Here is an 18,955-nt window from a genome sequence, read left to right on the forward strand (position 1 = left end):
AAATATGCCCTCATTTGCATTCATTTCCCTGAAGAAGGAGATAGTTTGTGTTTAATACTGTGTGGCTGCAGTCTCTGCTGTCTCATTCAAATATCTGGGCACCACGGGGATCACCGTGTCGATGTAAACCTGATCGAGGTCCCAGTGTAAGCTCTGGCATGAATAATTCACCCCGGTCAGTGCAGTGTGCCACTGCAAGTGGCAGGCTCATGATAGGATAGACTGCTGGGCTGCTCCTGATGTTTCTATCCAGGATGTCACATATAATTTTCTTGCTGAACCATCTTTTTCCACATCTTCAAAGTCAGAACCCCCATCTGGCTTATTTCAGTGACTATACAGTGCCATCTGTTGATCAAAACTAAAATGTTGGGCACGTTTGTCAAAGCCACTCTTTATGGCCAAGGATCCCAACTCAAATGTGCTTTTGGATATATTTACAACATGAAATCGTTTTTTTTTTTTTCTGTCAGTATTGAAATAACCTGCTTAGATTTTCTTAAGTCATCACTGCAGCAGTTCTTTGACTGAAGAACGGGGCTGAGCATAATTTATGATGTGTTAATTTGTTTGGGATATATTCAACTTAATTATAGTTATTACATAAACTGAAAAAAATCCAAAACAGCAAATCATTTTTAAAATTGTAGTCTCTGATCCAGAGTCTTTGATCTGGAGATCAAAGACTCTGCTTACCCAAGAAGCTGCTTAGTCAAGCACTTAATCTTGATGCCATTAAATTGTCCTCAGGTAATAAAGTAAAAAAAAAAAACTTTGATGTTATTTTTGACCAGGACTCGTCATTTAAATCCCACACTAAACACTTTTTCGAGATTTTATTTCTTGTACCTCTGGAATATTGCCTCACTTAGAAATACCCTGTCCAGGAGTGGGGCTGAAAAATTAGTCCATGCATTTGTTAAAAAATGAGGCTGGACAGTTGTAATTTTTTCCTATCAAGAAGTTTAAGAGCATTTCGCTCTCAGACTGCAGGTCTGCTGGTGGTTCCTAGAGTCTCTAAAAGTAGAATGGGAGGCAGATCCTTTAGCTATCAGGCTCCTCTCCTGTGGAACCAACTCCCAGTTTTGGTCCGTGAGGCAGACACCCTATCTACTTTTAAGACTAAGGTTAAAACTTTCCTTTTTGACAAAGCTTATAAGTTAGAGTGGCTTAGGTTATGCTGCTATAAGCTTAGGCTGCTGGAGGACATAATGATTATTTTCCCTCATCTACATTCTCCCACGACTCTCCAACGTTGCATCCTTACTGTCATGAAAGCAGAAATGGCTCTACTGTTAACCATTTTAACATCAATGCTTAGAGTTACAACCTCTCCACTAAGCAACCTTTTTGCACCATGTTTTCTGATGGGCTAGCTCTTCATTTGCCATTCATCGAGTTATTCTTGATTCTGTGTAACTATTTGGTACCATTAACTATCAAAGCAACTCTGACACGCTCTGGTCCCGTGTTTGCTGTGTCACATGCTTGTTTTCTCTCCACAACACATTTTGATCTTCTGTCAAAATGCAAACAGTTCTAGAAATCCCTACAAAAGTCTGTTTTCTGACCATAGCTGTCAGGGGGCTCATCTAATTGTTGCCCCACTTCACCTTTTTTCTACCACAACTTTTTACCCCATAAACTTATAATTATTATGCTTGGACACAGCATGCACTGGGTCAATGTACAATATGGAGTTAACCAAACAAGCATAATCTTATCTGTACAATTAATCAATGTTTGTTGCAGAAACCAAATCTTTGGGCGGACAAACAAACTGTATGATTGCAAAGGTTTTCCTAGACCAGTTCCTTCAGCAGTTTCAGGGTCTAACACCAGGTCTCCGCCTAGTTGGTCATGCCAGAATACATCTTGAAGGGGAGGCATCCATGAGACGTTCTAATCAGATGCTCAAACCGCATCGGGTGACTATTTTCAATGCAGTGAAGCGGTGCCTCTATTCTGATGTACCCACGACAGATACCATGACTCAATAGGCTAGCCCGTGCTGAAATTGAAATTACCACTGGGGAAACTCATAGTTCACTAATGTTGCCTTCCATTTGCCTTGGAATTTGAAAATAGGAGCTGGGAATGGGGTAAACCAGAGCAAAAAGGGTTTGTTAACACGTTCAGAGAAGTCAGGATTCCAATATGGCGACGGCCGGGAAAGCTGTTGTTTGGTTCGTAGTACCTCTCATAAACGTCCTTTAAGGCTGTAGCTTCCACATGCAAACACCCGTTTTAATTTGTTCGATTCAGAGTTGCAGCCGCAACATGTAACATTGATTTCAGATGCATTCTTACAATTGTGTCTTGTAAAATAAACATCACAGCTTACTGTTGTTCATGTGAGGAGCTGCCATATTGGATCCGACCATGAGCCTTGAAAAATGTCTCCGACTTCCCACTACAGCGGCCCTTAAAGTGGATTTTTCCGATAGGAAGCCGGGATTACTAAGTTCCAAATACAACCCAAGATCCCTTAAGTTAAATATCATAGATGGCAGCAGCACATCCAGAATGTAGTGAAAATGACTAAATTAAAGTAGTAAATGTTTATTAGCACTTCTAATGGTTGTGGCAAACCAAATAAAGAAAAATTGGTTGTCCCCCCCAAATTAATTAAATCAGGTGTTCCAATCACCTCCATGGTCACCGATGAATCAAACCCAGCCCTTTGTGAAAAAATGGATTGCTCTGAAGGAATTCCTGTGTGATACCATGACAAGGTGCAGAAAAATGTATACTGTGGCTCTGTTTTTCAGGACTAAGGCTTGGCCCCTTGGTCCCAGTGAAATAAATTATTTCTGCTGTGGCATACCAAGACATTTTAGAAAATATCTCAACTCTGTAGGAACAGTTTAGGGATGACTGCGCAGCAGAGCTTAAAGCGAGGTCCATGAAGACATAATTAGGTGAGGAAGAAGTTGACTGGCCTAATCAGAGTCCTAACCTCAACCTAACAGAATACCTTCTGGATGAATTAAAGTGAAAACTTTGAGCCAAGCCTTTTCATCCAGCATCAGTGATTGACCTCACAAATCTTTCCTCGAAGAATGGTCAAATATTCCCGTATAAAAAAAAAAAATGTGGAATGTGTAAATCAGACTCAGAGTTGTGCAAACAAGACTAAGGACTTTATTAACCAAATCATTTTTCCCCATAATATCCACAAATAAAAGTGTTCTCTTTATATATATTCACATTGTATAATTTCTCAGAGTGACAAAATTATCTTTTTTTTTTTGGATTTCCAGCCATTCCTAGTAATTGTCATTTGATCAGTCGCCATGCAAGTTGTCAGAAAGTCTGAAAAACATTACGATTGGTCAGCATTGGCGGTCCTGTCTGGCATCACTCTTCCTCCTCCTCCTCTATAGGCTCTTTAGCGTGTTAAAATCTCCATTGTTTACCCAATCACATATTTCATTACACTGCAACAATGAAAAATAAAAATAAATTAACAAAGCCACGTTCTCCCGCAGAGTGCTTCAGAGTCTTCCTCAGTTTCCCCTTCTATTTTTTAGATATTTTCTGTTTTTATACAATATTATTAATAATAATAATAATGACTATAATTGTCCTTGATATAAATTCAATATTCTTTTTTGTATCTTTCTCAAATTTTAAATAAATCATTTTGGCAATCCTCTTATTTTGTCACTTCAGAATAAAAGAATACTCAAGTAGAAAATAAGAACTGTGAGAGAAAACATTTCTGAAGAGGAGCGAGTTGTGAGAGAAAGGAACGTGTGAAAGCAACAGAGAAGAGCGAGAGAGGACAGAAAGAAAAGAGTGAAAGAAAAGCATCCACTTCAGACGCATGTCAGAAACAGCTCTATGTACAACAGTTTCTGTTGTGGTAATCTGTCCTTCCTGTGCCGGTCGTCTGTCTCTTGTTCTTCCTCTCAGATTGTGTCTGCAGCAGTCCTGTTTGTCTGAAGCAGTCCCGTGTGTCCCAGTGTTATACCAGAGTGTACGACTTGGCATAAGGGTTGTTGCTCTGTTTCAGGTGTCCTCTGGAATCCAGCAGTGACTCCTGTGAGGTGCTGAGCTTGGCAGCCTGTGCTTGGGCTAAATCTCCTGAGGGGGGGGCCTCTCCCCGGACCTCGCCCCGGGCCTCCCCCCTCTCCCGGACATCCCTGTGTGGAAGGGTGGAGGCAGTTCCTGGCTGCCACTGTTGCACTTCCCTGGGAGAGGGCACTTCCATGGGTGTGGGCTCCATCGGAGGAGGCCTCTTGAGGGTACGGCTCCTCTGGGGTTCAAGGCAGGCCTGGCCCATGGCTCCTCCACCTCCCCTTGATTCCCCTGCAGCGCCAGGACCACCTCCGCTTGGTCCCGCAACTCCTGCACCACCTCCTCCGCTGCTACTGCTGCCGCTACTGCTGCTGACCCCGCCTCCTCGGGCTGGCAGAGGCACGCCACGGTTCAACAGGAAGTCCATACGGAGGTAGGGCGGCAAGTGGACCAACTCTCCTCCTGGGAGGCGACACACAGAGAAACAGGAACCGGCGTTAGAAATTATTATTATTTATGTTTAAGAATATCATCCAGTAAACATTATTGGGTTCTGCATTTTGAAAAGTAGTGAAATGTTAATTTAATATAAATCTGGATTGGCTGGTCCAGAGGATTAAGCTAACTAACGGCTAGCCCAACAGGAGCAAGACCACAAGCGGGCTTCTACCTCAGAAATACAATGGGCAAAATGCTAGTTTATCAACCTTTAAATGGGTTGGTTATTTAAGCAGTAAATGTAAACACCTGCCATGTTGTTCTTCCTCTGCAAATATTTATTATTATCTTTTCTTTTACTATTCTTATGCAACTTACATTTGTTTTATTCCATTTTATACATTTCTACATTTACTTGTGTCAACTGTATGTTTATCTATGTGCTGCGCCTTATCACCAAAGCAAATGCCTCCTACGTGTGAAATACTACTTGGCAATAAAACGCATTCTGATTCTGATTCTGATCATTTAAATAGGAAATTTAAGCGGAGGCGGTGCACCATCAAAGATCTGTCTCTGTGAAAGAAGTACTGAAAGCATGTTTCTGGTCAGGGTAGCTATCTCATGGAAAAGTAAGATAGGGTAAAAAAAACAACAACTGTAAAACAGTATTCACTCAAATGACTAAACAGTTTTTGGTTTTTGCATTCTTGTACCTCTACCCAAGAAGAAAGGGCTTCTTTTCACAGGACAAACCAAGAGCTGAGGGGAGAGACCACCCATTTATTGGTACTGGATGCTTGCAGGGGTGGAAACAAAAAAGAACTGGTGCTAGGAAAGCACTAATACCATTTTGGCACCGCAGCCGGTTTGATGGAAAAAACAATATGTGTTTTAAGCAGGTTCAGATATTTAACACCATTTATTTGACTCCTTTCTATCAATTTAAATGATCTCCACAGAATTTTTTTTCCCTGTTTTACCCAAATTCAGCTGTGACACTTCCTCACCTCAGCTTTTGTTTTAGTTACAGTTGATGTAATTGTTATGTTAGCACAAAATGCAAGATTTAATTAAAAACTAAGTCTATGTTATATTTTCTGTCATCTGTATCAGAATCTGATCTAGCCACGAAAGCTATTCGCTCATTTCTTCGTGATTATGTTTTAAGATTTTGTCAGGGTTTTGTCAATCCTCGATGTTCAGAGTTGAGCAACCTGGGGTTTGGGAGCTGCTGTTTTTAAGCACATAGAAGCCGTTCCACCCAGGAGCGTTCCCGGTCAGATGCAAATAAACTACCTGCCTGTCTCTCCTCTGGGTCATTAAAGTCCGTTGTGTGGTCCAAGCTGTTTACTTGTTCACCTGGATCCTTGAGTAATTTCTCTGGAATGGTTTTCAGTGGCGAGTTATTGTCGCTGGAAAGCTGAAACCACAACCCTCCCCCTCGGTTTAGTCTCGGTTTCTCTCTTTTTGACAAAGATGGTTTCTTTCATCGCTCCTCTTTCAAACCATCTGTCCTCTCTGTCTAAAAGTTGATCATCATCGAACTCCGGTGTCAAAACATATTCACAAAAAACTGAACGAAAGTCCGGTAGCCTTTGATTTAAGCCCGCTGCCACTGCCATGACCTGGATGATTCACAATATGCACACTGCAAAAACGGAACTAAATATTAGTACATTTTTCTTGAAATTAGTGTATTTGTACTTTATTTGAGCAGGTAAATAAGATAACCTGCCAATGAAATAAGATTTTTGCACTTAAAACAGGAACAATTCATCTCCATCAACTTATTTCAAGTGCGTTATATCCAATTATCTTATTTTAGGGGTAAAAATACTTATTCCATTGGCAGATAATCTTATTTCCCTGCTCAAATCAAGGACAAATGCACTAATTTCGAGAACATTTTACTTATTTTTAGTTCTGTTTTTGCAGTGTGCACAGGTTTGGATTATGAAGGACTTCTTTCTAATATTGATCTATGAACAATTTAGAGAAATCATGGGACCAATTTGAACCTTATTTTGGTTACATTCTATATTTACTGCTGCAAAAACACTCCGACTCCAACAACCATCAAGACTCCTTGCATTATTGATTAGGTCAGATTTAAAATGTGTGTTAAATCAATGCGAGCTTCTTTTAATCTCGTCACATAAGTTTAGGGAAAGGAGGACGAGTAGAATTTACATCCAGCCGATCCCTTCTCCTAAATGAATCACTTTCTGTATTTAAGACAGCACAAATAACTCTTCAGATCTACAAAATCGCGCCACTCTGTAATATCTGTGCAGCTCCAACAGAATTGACACTTTAACATTTCCGAGCTGCAGAGATCAGCACATAATTAGAGAGACACCATTCACTTCCAAAGTTGCTCTTAACACGTTCTCTCACCCACACATGGAGACACGCTCTCACATACACTGCCCACACATGTACCCATAAAATGAAGGTGCTCTATATGTGCAGTCACAGTCCTCGCCAGCCTCGCTGCAGCATCGGACCAGGTCGCCTATGCACGCTCAGGGGCGTGTGTGTGTGTGACCTAAGGGGATAGATTCCTGGGTTCACAAGAAGAATGAATAAATTACCCTGGTTATGGATAAGCCCCATTAGCGCCGTGGCGAACATGATGAATGGCTCGAAGCATTAATTGAAATAAATATAGATTCAAGCGTCTCCTGGGGAGCTCGTTAGAAATGAAGTTTGGAAATTAACCAGTTAGTAAACTGTGGCTGGTGCAGCAATGAGAAACCACGTGTATCGTCTTGGCGACATTTAGTTTCTGCCAAAACATTCATCTGTGGAAACGACGGACGCATCGATAGTTTGCTCCTCTGTTTGAAAGATATTTACATATTTCACTGATGGTTGTTTGTCTGTCTAAAGGCGGCACCTTCCTCTGTTGTGCTGAGAGAAATTAAATGAATGCTGATCTCATAAAAGCTCAGTCAGGTGAACCTCGAGTTAAAGCTGCCTCCCCTCTGGCCCATTCAGCACGGTGTGAAGGGTGGGTCAGCTCAGGTCACTCAGTAATGTAATAGAGATGGAAATGACGCCGAGGTGTAGCATTCACTTAGTGTAAGGCACACCTGCAGCATTGCTGGCGCTGGGTTTTACACTGTAATGCACCCTAATTATTTAGTTGGCATATTTGCATATTCACACGCTGGCATTTCTGTCCCATGCTTGAGAATAAGATATTAATTCTCTTCTAATATCCTAACAAAATGAAATAAGGCACGTTTTAACTGTATCTTGGCTGGATAAGCCAGCTGACATCAGCTAAGAGTCAGTTTACCTCTTCAATGATTATACATCAGGTACCCATTAAAAAAAATTTTAAATTTTTTTAACCATATATTTAAACTATTGTATTATATCAGTTTGAATTTCTTTCAAGTTAAATATTTTTTAGGAATTAATTGGATGGAAACCCAGCTAGCAAGTGATTGTTCAGAAGACGTTCATTGAACGTCCTCTGAAAGTCAGATGTTGAATGTTCAATAATAATTTTTAGAAAACGTTGTCTGAACATTAGCTCCTCACCGGGGAAAACAGTTTTTGCGTTTTTTTTTTAAATGATTTTTTTCTTATCGTTTATACCTTTGGGCTTTCTATAATTATTTGTAACCAAATCTCTATTTTTGTCTTGTTTGAAAAGGTGTGCACTTCTGACGTCAGCCAGTGATTGTCTGAACGTATTGTGGACATTTTTATAAAATGTGGTTTTACAGATAGGCTCTCCAAACAGGTCCTCTCTTCATCCTCTCCATATGAAATTATGGCGGTCATATCCAAAGAGATCGTATTAAATGATTATGTCCGAGTTTCTAATTTACTTTCCTGCATAATTCGACATTGCATGATGGATATTACTTTAACAAAAAAACATGAAACTATTTAATGTATAAATAATGAAACAGATTCCTCTTCTTTTCTCCTTTTATTTCTCCTTTTTTTTGGTAATGCTCTTCGGTTGGATGCCGACCAGCGTAAAATAAGAAGGGCTTCATCCGAAACCACCTGGTTTTAGTGGATGCCTTTTATCGGTATTCTATATCTACTTTCGGCAATCTTTCACGGCTACATTCGGCAGACGTTGTCTGAACATTCAATGTTTGCCAAGTAGTCCAAAGTTAAAATTCCACAAATAGTTTTAATCAGTTGTATATTCATATTTTCTTTTGGCCCTACTTTTTATCTTAGACAGTAGACCCTTAAAAACATGAAACTATGACACCTAGTCAAATTAAAATGAGTCTAAGCCATTGGTGTCCAAACGTTTTCCCACACAGGAAAAAAAAATAGTCAAGTTGAAAGTGTTCTCAGGCCATAAAAATGTGACTTTTTCCAATATAACTTACAAATAGTTTTGTTACCATTTTCAATGTTCTTGCTCAAGATCGTCTCAGCAATAAACCTATGATATGGGCTTTGAAGAAATGTTCCATTACATTCCTAGTTTAATAAATAGGTGCACCAAAACCTGCTTTAGGGTAAAAGTCTCTGGATGTCTGTGGTTTTATTTACTATGAAATTAAAGTGAAACCAAAAAGGGTGGTTAGTAAACACAAAAAAATATTCCAAGGGCTGCAAACAACCTTTGGCCCATACTCTGGACAACCTTGTTTTAAGCAAATTTTTGCTGATGGATATTGTTTCTTGAAGCCCTAAAACCCCATTTCCTTACAGTAGACTGTGAGTCATTTACCAAAAAAGACTATTATGTGATCAGTTGCCAAAAATGGGTAGGCAACATCTGTGTGGCTGTTACAGAACGACAATGGCAGATGAATCCAAACCAGAAAAAACACAAATGGCAACATGGCATAGTGAACCACCGACTGTACTTATGAAACAAAACGAATTTCATCCAAGCTAGTGCTTTAAGAAGTATTGAAACGCGCAGAGCTTGTGCTGCAAATAGCATAAGCAGTAGCTTCATATAGCAGTTCGTAGTTGTTTGTAGCTGTGAAAAAACCAGGAGACCGTAAAACATAGATGGGAAATTGTTTTCCAAATGGAGGAAATTGTTCCTCACGGTACTTGCTCCTTGGAGATTCCTTGAATGTTAGCTGAAACAACGTTGAAACACCTCCAATTGCTGTAATGCTTGATCTATTAACTTAAAAATGTGACGGCTAACTAACATCCTAAATCTCTGCGCTGCATTTCCAGTGTAAGTGACCCCAGAGCCTCCGCGGTGAGAGCTGCCACTCTGGTCTGGTAAGCAAAGAGTCTGTTATTACCCTGATGGGTCTCCCCTTTATTAGCAAAGTGCTGTTTTGTACTCGGTGACAATACTTTAAGATCAGGTTGACAGATAGCCTTTAGCTGCCCTCTCTCTGCTAGACATGTCTGCTGTCCCGCGCTCGGTACTTCATAACATAATGAGACCTGAAACTTAAGAAAGGAGATCTGATGTCTTCGGCCGGTGTCTGACGGGGAACCTCCGGCACAATTTGCAGAGCTAAAGTACTTTTCAGACCTCCAGGGCCGCTAATTATCGGAGGTCCCAGACGGACTATAACACGAGAGCAGGGCGGATGATGGACGAGCTGTCCACGTGTGTCAGAGAGCACAGTGTTTCTCAGTTATGGCTGTCTGTGCATTGTGTGTGGTCAGCGGTTGTCTGTGTGTGGCTGCTGGATCGAGTGACTGCTGGGTTTATCAAGAGGAGCCGAGGGTCATGTAAGGTAAGACTGCATATCTGCAGCCATCAAAGGCTTTTGAGGAAAAAGTGATAAAAGAGAAATAATTTCTGGCAAAAAGTTCCTTAACAATAAGACACATGCCAGGGGCGCAGTAGGAAAACCTCCTAATTATCATTTTATGATGTCTGGCAGCCTTAGTTTCTCTGTTAGGGGGAAAAAGCTGCAGAAAAACAAGATGACTACAGGCACAGAAGGAGCTTCTAATATATATCGAGTTCTGGTTAATGAGACTCTACCTGACTTTGTTGCAGAAGTCTGAAGACAAATGAGACACACAGCAGAATACAAAGCTAAACCAAGTTCAATTAAAAGAGACGCAGGCCAAACGTTAATTAAGGGGCCTCCACAGACAGGCTATTAACTAGCAAATAGAACGTGTTGCCATCTATTTTCATTCTTTAAAAAGGACCGTAAACAAATTATGGAGGATCACTGTGCAAAAAGATGTGTACATAAGTAATAGCAAAAAGGTTTATTGTCAAGCTGTTCAGATAAATCTAACTATGAATGGTTAAAGATGCTGTTTTATGTTCATAATCGTCTGTCATTTGTTTCTGCTAAAATTACATTTAATAAAGGCTTTGATCTCCAGCTCAGCATCCTTGCTCTTTGTTTTTTAAAACTGTGGTACATTACTTTGTCTCAACAAACATGATTCAGTTAACTTGATCCAACTTGAACGTATAAAAGAACGCTAGTCTTTGGCTTTTATGTGTTGGTTTAACAATGGCGGCAGAGATTTGTATGTCAGTTTCAAAATCCCAGTTGATGGTAAAAAAAAAAATACATTTAAAAAATAAAATCAAAAAACGTAAAAAAATTTTAAGGTGATGTCAGACAGACCTTTCTGCAGCTTTGTTTCTGCTCTGATATTTATAATGCATTGCAAAAATCCTCTATATGCCTTGAACTTATTCAGATTACTGCCACTTTAACACAAAGTAGTAGTAGGAAAGTGATACGTGGCTTTCAAACTCTTATACAAGCACAAATGAGAAACGTGTGGCATGCATCTGCATTCAAGTCCCAGCATCAATGCTTTGTAGAGCCACCTTCTGCTGCAATCAGAGCTGCACGTGTGTTGAGGTATATCTCTGACACTAACGCTTTGAATCGTCTCCTTACTGAAAAGGACTACATAAATAAACTTGCCTTGCCTTAACACCTGGGCACATCTTGAAAAACAGCCAAGGCTCTGTTACATTGGCCCGAAGCAGGGCCATTCTGACACACCCTCGGTCTAAACCGTTTCGACTTGTCAAAGTCTGGCTGAATGCTTAGCCTTGCTGTCCAAACTCCGCTTCCTCACCTGGTCTGTGCGCCTTGGGCACGGCCATGTTCATGACCCTGCTAACATCCTGAGGTTTGGGCGGGGAAGCGGTGAAGCGGCAGATGCCCGACTCCGACGGTGTGCTGGAGGTCAGGCTGTCGGTGTAGTCGTTGGTCCCTGCTGTCATCTGCTCGGATGACGTGTCAGAGATGAAGCACTCTGTGATGGTGAACTTTGCGTGACGGAGCTGCTCCTCCATCTTGGCGTGCTCGTAGGCTCTGGCCAGCTCCTCGTAGGTGGAAGATGCGCTCTCCGTTGAGACCATGCTGCTCCGGGCACGATCTTATAGCGAGAAGAGTGGCACGTTGCACAGTAAAACATATTATTATGTGTAATGTTATTTTTTTTTCAGAGTTATGTGTACATTTTGGTGTAATATTCTGCTGGCTCAGTGTGTTTCTAGGGGGATTTGGGCCGTCTGTGCATTATTGGTTTATTTGGCACAGTGCAACTAAACATTTAGGGAAAAGTAAAGCTAAAGGACACGTTTAAGGTGGATTGATATGGACAAAATATTAAGCAAGGATTAAAAACACAAAAATATGGGACCAGTTTTTTTTTTTCTACTATCACATTTTACAAAGTAGTACAAGATCTGTCACATTCCCTAAAACTGATGAGCTTCAGACTGAGTTCATGTCGTTTTTGTCCATTTCTTTCAGCTCTACCTGTGTCCTGCGAGGGGCTGACGCTGTAGCTGTCACTCTCTTTGTCCACAGATCCAGTGGCGCGCGGCGTGGGGAGCCTCCAGTCAGTGGTCAGGGTGTGTGAGGAGCTGGTGGGATGCGGCCGGTTCAGAGTCCACTGGCTGGCGTAGCGGCTCCGTGCTGCGGCGGGACCAGCTTTGGCAGTGCGTCTGGCAGTTGGATCTAGCGTTGGTTCAGGGGTAAAAAGAAACTGTCAGTATTTCTGTTCAATTGATATTAGATTAACAGTAACTATTCATCACAGTAGCTTTTGATGAATAGATAAAAAATCAGAGACAACAAAAGTGTTTTGCATGCGAGGGTGCCAAATGTGCAACCCCAGCTATACAAATACCTTTAAATATATGTCATGAAAGTAAATGACAAAGTAAAAGTAAATTTACTTAGTCTGTTTTCAGAAATCTTTGTTTAACATCATGAATAATGGGGGAGCATTAGATTGATATACAGCTCCTCTGTTGCCATCAGCATCTATCGTTTTCATCCACGTACAAACCAACACAGACTTCAATCCAACAGGGAGAGTCAGACTAGGGCTGGATGACATAGAAAAAAAAGCATATCGATAAAATGATAAAATGGAAATCATATCGATTGATATCGATAATTATCAAAAAGCTCAAAAACATAAATATTAAGTGCAGCCCTGGCCATTTTATGCTGTTGCTTACTGACCTATTTTTAAATAAAGGACACACAATTCAAACACAACCCAATTTTTTTTTTTACCAATACTGAAGGTCTTAAAACAAGAAAAAAACAAAACACGCTCTGTGAAGCTTGGTGATGGAGCGTTGCTGGGTCTGCGTTTGTGATTGGTTTGGAGGATATAATGACTGTAGCAGTACCCTACATGATAGGCTAGAATGCAACAGGAAGGAAAACTGTTCTTCTATTGAACTTTTCTATTGAACTACATCTATCGATCAATATATATTATTACTGAATAATCTGTCCCAATCTCTATAATTGATTGAATTTGACTTTGGATAGTGCCTTGAGATTAGCGCTATATAGATAAATATAAATAAAATTGAATTGAATTGAACTGAATTATCGTCCAGCCCTAAGTCAGACAGATCCAGTCATGTGGCAACATCTTTCACATTTCTCTGACAGACAGTTGATTTGAATATAGAGGGGTACAGTCAATGTGACGTAACTTTAAAGATAGTGGACCACTGACATTAAAACCAAATTTATGAATATCAGAAATTTGCCCTTTTGATATTTATACATTTTTCTTATTCAGGGCAATTTACAGAGCAAACCCCAAAGGCATTCATTTACCTGGATTCCTGCTTTGAGTCAGAAAAAATATATCAAAGTCAAACGCATATTTTGGTTATAATCTCACACACAACATGCATTTTTGGCCATTATCCCTTAAAGGCTTTAAAATATAAATAAAATGAACTGAGTAGTACGCGACATACATCATGGTGTCGCAGGACAGTTAACATATTTTTGCAAGCACTATTCACTTTTACATTATCAAACTTTAAAAGTTAGATCATGATATTATTTGTCTTTTCTCCATTGCATTTGAGCAAAAATCCTTTTGTTTCAATTTTTTTTTCACTTTTTTTTTTTCATTTGGTAAGCAAACGCCCAGAAACTATTTACTGAACAATTGAAATTCAGCTCATTTTTACAGATTCTGAATGCAAAAGGAGCACACCAACTTTTCTTATTCAATATACTGTACAGTTAATGTACAGTTAACAGTATATACCAACTAGTTAGTAGTTTCAAAATCTTAATAAATAAAACAACTTGTTCGGTGTTCTTTTTACTGACTTTGTAAAAGGCTAACCTTTACTGTTTTCTGAATGCATTTGTGGAGCTGGTTTGGCAACAGGTCTTTCACAGTTTTCTGTTTCCTGGATGCTGGTTGTAAAGACTGCAGCCAGCAGGGCAGGGAAGGATGCATTGGTTATGCTGCTGTGACACCCTCTTCTTTACTTTCTCTGGACTCGTCAAATACAGCGTTTCTACCAGTGTCAAACTCCAGAGACCCAGAACGTTTGTCTCATTCAGCCTGACCCAGACGGGCTGCTGGTGCCCTATCCGCTGCAGGAGGCGGTAATAATAAAACCATTTGGAAAGGTCTGAGAACAGACCTATGCAAAGAGGAGAATAAAGCTGGTAACTGTAGTCAGCAGAGATGGGGGGATGAAATGATGGAGGCTAACCACAAAGAGAAGAAAGCTCTGAGTCAGCAATGAGAGTTTACATTGGTGAGGTTTAATGAACCATTCATGTGGTTTTTTGCTTTGTGTGTTAGACCAGGCTGAGCATGTGGATTGTGCCAGTGTTTGTGTCTAATCCATTTGCATAGATTAGACATTGCTCTGTGCCTCCTGCGTGTTCACATTTATATATAAAGATGAACAAGTAGATCTGCTTTTACAGAAATAGAACGGAAACAAATTGTTGAATTGTTTACAGAAATGCGCACCTCATACTGCATTGAACCAAATGCTTTGGGGGCATAAGTAAGTCTGTGAATTTTAGTCTGCATTGTTTTTATTGCCTACAGAGAAGAAGCTTTTTGTCAAAAAGAGGAAGGGGGATCACTGCTCTTCATTAGTTTAGCTTCAGCGGAGCTTAAACACTGGGAGCCACTTTGTCCTTGCAAGACTCCTCGCTATATCAGGGCCATTTCAAACAAAACCGGGTGGAATGGCTGCAAATTAAAGTGCAATAAAACTTTATCACCTGTGTGTACATTGTGTAGCTGAGCCAAGTTTCTCCAGTAGTAAAATCTGCAAAACTGTGTTTACAGTGCTGTAAAAGACATTTATGCACCTTGAACTTTTTGTGGATTTTGATACAAACTTAAGTGTATTTTATTCTGATTTCTTGTTACAGGCCAACCCAGAGCAGCATAGCTTTGAAGTGGAAGCAAGATTATAGCTTTCATTTTTTTTAATGTCTTACCAGTAACGAGCTACAAAGTGTGGAGTACAAAGTTATTCCCAGTGTTTGCTTATGGCAAACTTCAAGCCGGACCTTCTTGCCACTCCTCAATAAAAGGCAGATGTTTGGAGTGTGAGACTGAAGCTTGTTATGTACTCCATGAGAACAAAGTTTTTTGAATGTGGGAAGAAAAGAAAAAAAAGTTTGTTTTGGCTCTGTCTATTCATACTCCGCGAGACGCTCACCTGCAGAACTGAAGATCAGGTGGGGGAGGGGAACACAGAGAGCCGTGCACGGAGCAGTCGGAGAGCTAAAAGTTGAGCAGTATACATATAATAGCTTTTGCCGTGCTCTGGCGCCATTTGGAAAGACTGCAAATTTATAAAGGAAACGCTGCAAACCAGTGGAATTAGCATGTTGAGCCGTATTGAGTGGGACTGGCATTTACCATTTACCATGTTCCACAACTCAAACCACCAGAGTTAAACTGAGCTGCAGGACTGCAGATACAGATTTGTGACACATCTCCGCTTTTCCAACCTAAACACACCCATCTAAATCCTGTCCAATCCCAGTGCAGCAGACTGTGAGAGAAGAGTTCTGCCCCACGACGTTGTGTCGAGACAAAGCAGGGAGACCCCCCCCCCCCCCAAAACAGGCCGAGAGACCAAAATGACGTCATTTGCTGCACGAGCGAGACAAATTGTCTCAGTTCTCTTGCAGTATGTAGTTGTCCTGTCAACATATTCTCCCACCTGAGCTGTCCATCTCTGCAGCTTCACCAGAGTTACGTCAGGCCTCTTGGCTGCTTCTCTGATTAATGCTGTACTTCACCAGCTTCATAACCTAAACCGGCCGAGGCCTTCGGAGCAAGATCTACTGATAAGTTGCACTTATACTCAGATGAAGTTACGCCTCGGTGGGATCAATTTACCGATTAGGTGACTCCCCGCAGCCAACTGGTTGCTCTGTATTTTATTTAGACCTGTCAGAGTAAAAGGGTTTAAATGCAAATGCACATCATTCTTTTAAAGATTTGTATTTGTGGGAAAATCCTTTTTTGTGTGTATTTCAAACCTAATTACAATTATTAGTTATTTATTATTAAGCCCACGTTATCCATAAAATCCCAGTAAAATACACTGGAGTTTGTAGCTGGCACATGACAAAATATGAAAAACATGCGGAAATGTATATAATTTTGCAGGTTGCTGTACAAGACTTACAGCTGCAGGACAATCAAATAAAAAGGAAAAAAAAAAAAACATCATTGCATTATCCATTCAACCGGTTTGATATTATCACCAACACACAACGACACATTGTTAGTAGTAAAGGAAATAAATGATGAGCACTGACGGTGGTGGGACTCACTGGTTCCAGGCCTGGCATCGGACACGTCCACCAGGGGCCCAGTGGCCTGGGACAGAGACTGGTAGTGGACTGTGTGGGTCACGGTGGAAGACTTCTGCTTGTTGGTCTCCCCAAAATCATTGTCTGTCAGCAGCACAGTGGACCTGTCATCTAAGAGAGGGGAAGCAGGCTTTAGGAACCTGTGAGTGCGGGGCATGTGGGGACTGACGAGGGCAGGTTTCACCCCGATTCACCCATTTTACCGATTGTTTCCATTGTGTCTCGCTCTTCGATGAGGAGCTGGGCTCTGGGGATGTCGATGTGCATTCTCAGTGTCTGCTGCTGCTTGTTTACCGTGTCTGGCGTCCGTGTGTTCTTACTGTGGAGAAAGAAAGAAAGAAAGGGGGAAAAAAAACGATCTTCTAAGCTGTTTGACTTTTGTGTTGCAGAAATGCAAACAGTTCCACTTAAGCTGATAAGAAGTTGAATGAAGCCGAGAGGCTATATATTTGATTTTTACTGAAAGGGGCTATAACTCTGGCTTGCGGAATGATTTATGCTCTGTCTGAAAGCAAATGAGCGTGCACAAATCAAAATTAGGAATACATACCTCATCAGCATTTCTGCCAGGCTTTTGGCATCTGTGAAGTCAGCAGAGAGGAGGTTAATACTATATACGGCCCCGTCGGAGCTGAGAAGGTACAGAACTGGGGATACTTTACAAGCATTGATGATTCCTCCTACTGAAAGGTACTTTAAATCTATCAAAGCCTCGTACAACTCCCACTAAAACACTTTACAAACTTAACAACGCAAGCTTACTTTAGCATCACTTTTGCATTTATCGAAGTTGTTCTCATAGGCCCGAGCATGAAGAAGAGTTCTGTATGTATCGTTGTGTAGATCTTGTCAAGGTTCCTATATAATGTCCATTTCAAAATAAAGAATTTTCCAGACTGAAATCTAAAATGTTTTCTGGTCAGTTTGGTCAGAAAATATTATATTTAGTTGGGTTTTATGTGTATTTTTTTTATGTTTTATGTTTGTTTTTTTTCAGCCTACCCTAAACACAGATTAGTGCACAGTTTGTGTTTTGATACCTTTATTCTGTTTGTAAAAGCATGGATTAAATTGCTGCAAATGTCATAATTATCAAGTCTGTGTAGGAACCCTGGTGCTCACTGGTGCGTATTTTGAACATACCTCTGAGTCTTTTGAGCCTCTGCTCCCTCCGTCTCCTCTTTAGCACCATGAGCATTATAAAAACCAGCACGGCCACCACCAGAACAGAGGTGATGGTCACCACCATCTTCAGACCTCCGCTCCCTGACATGTTGCCTGAGATGGGATCTACTGTCTTCAGCAGAGGAGGGATGGTACCTTGGCAGAAATGAACACAATTAGATGTTTTCTGGGCGATTCAAACGACATCTTCATCTGAATGTTGGCCATAAAAGTTGCGCCCAGATTTCTGTTCAGACAAATCGTTTCAAATCACACTGCTGAGCAGATGTTATGCACAACCAACCACGTCTCATATAGATGAAGGATCCCTGAAAAATTCATTATGATTAGTAATTTTCCATTTGTATGATTTTTACGTGCACCTTTAAAGCTAATCCTCCCTGGATCTTAAAATAATATCTGGTCTTTATTACTCTCTACAGAAACAAATGAATTCTCCCCCTGTTTGTTATACACCATAGTGCTCTTTATAGTAGTGAGCAGCTTGCTCACATAAAACTGCCTAAAATTAAGATGCAACGTACTAAGAGAAGGAACATATTAAAAAAAAGTCAAACTTTCCCCATTCTCTCCTACAAGAGCTGTTAGCATGTAATATCTTAATTATTGAATAATTTCAGGTCCTAAAGCTACGTTCTTATTGTACTCAGATGTCTGTTTTCTGGGTTCTCAGACCCAAATGAAGATGATATTCTGACCCGGAAAATCTCAGGTCCCCAAACAGCCTCAAATTCAAAACACATGGGCGTCCAAACGCAGCACTGGTCTAAACCATCCTGATGTCAATTTCTTCATCTATGTGTGAAAGACGGAACAGGGTAGAGTTCAGAGTATGGTTCTCCAGGAGCCGGCTGGTACAGAACATCTTCTTCGTACTTTGTCACCAGCATGGTAGAAGAGGTCCATATTGGCCTGTAGTTCTTCATTTGTACTGGCAACCGCAGCAAAGTCTTTAGCAAACAACAACAACTTGGAAAGCATTGCCTGCCTCGCTCTGGTTTTAGCTCACAGCCTTCGCAAGCTGAATTTATCGACACCAAAACAGTAGATGATGTCAGCGCCATTGTTTTTGCCCTGGTCTCCATTTTGCGGCATCACAGAGAACAGGATGCTGAAAAAGCAGTGGAGCTGGTATGAAGCCTAGCATCACCCCACTGGTGATGAGGAAAAGCTCAGAGATTTCTTGTTGACCCCTGACACTGGCTGTGATATCA

The 18,955-nt window shown here is 40.7% G+C and overlaps 1 protein-coding gene across 5 annotated transcripts in view; it reads right to left on the bottom strand.

The window, feature by feature from the left end:
• Positions 1-3,121: 3,121 nt before the first annotated feature.
• dscamb (Down syndrome cell adhesion molecule b) overlaps positions 3,122-18,955 on the bottom strand; it is a 162,169-nt gene continuing 146,335 nt past the window's right edge. For 2 of the 5 annotated variants that reach the window (XM_021322707.2, XM_036150101.1), the window contains exons 27-33: positions 17,700-17,876; positions 17,107-17,137; positions 16,760-16,875; positions 16,503-16,667; positions 12,183-12,383; positions 11,494-11,796; positions 3,122-4,485 (exon numbers count right to left, since the gene is read on the bottom strand). In XM_021322707.2, the coding sequence (XP_021178382.2) occupies positions 3,971-4,485; positions 11,494-11,796; positions 12,183-12,383; positions 16,503-16,667; positions 16,760-16,875; positions 17,107-17,137; positions 17,700-17,876 (1,508 nt within the window). In that variant the 3' untranslated portion in view covers positions 3,122-3,970. The remainder of the gene's footprint in view (positions 4,486-11,493; positions 11,797-12,182; positions 12,384-16,502; positions 16,668-16,759; positions 16,876-17,106; positions 17,138-17,699; positions 17,877-18,955) is intronic. The other 3 variants (XM_036150102.1, XM_012874825.3, XM_012874824.3) reach the window with 2 other exon arrangements.

Source organism: Fundulus heteroclitus, chromosome 18 (genome assembly GCF_011125445.2).
Source record: "Fundulus heteroclitus isolate FHET01 chromosome 18, MU-UCD_Fhet_4.1, whole genome shotgun sequence".
Lineage (NCBI taxonomy): Eukaryota > Metazoa > Chordata > Actinopteri > Cyprinodontiformes > Fundulidae > Fundulus > Fundulus heteroclitus.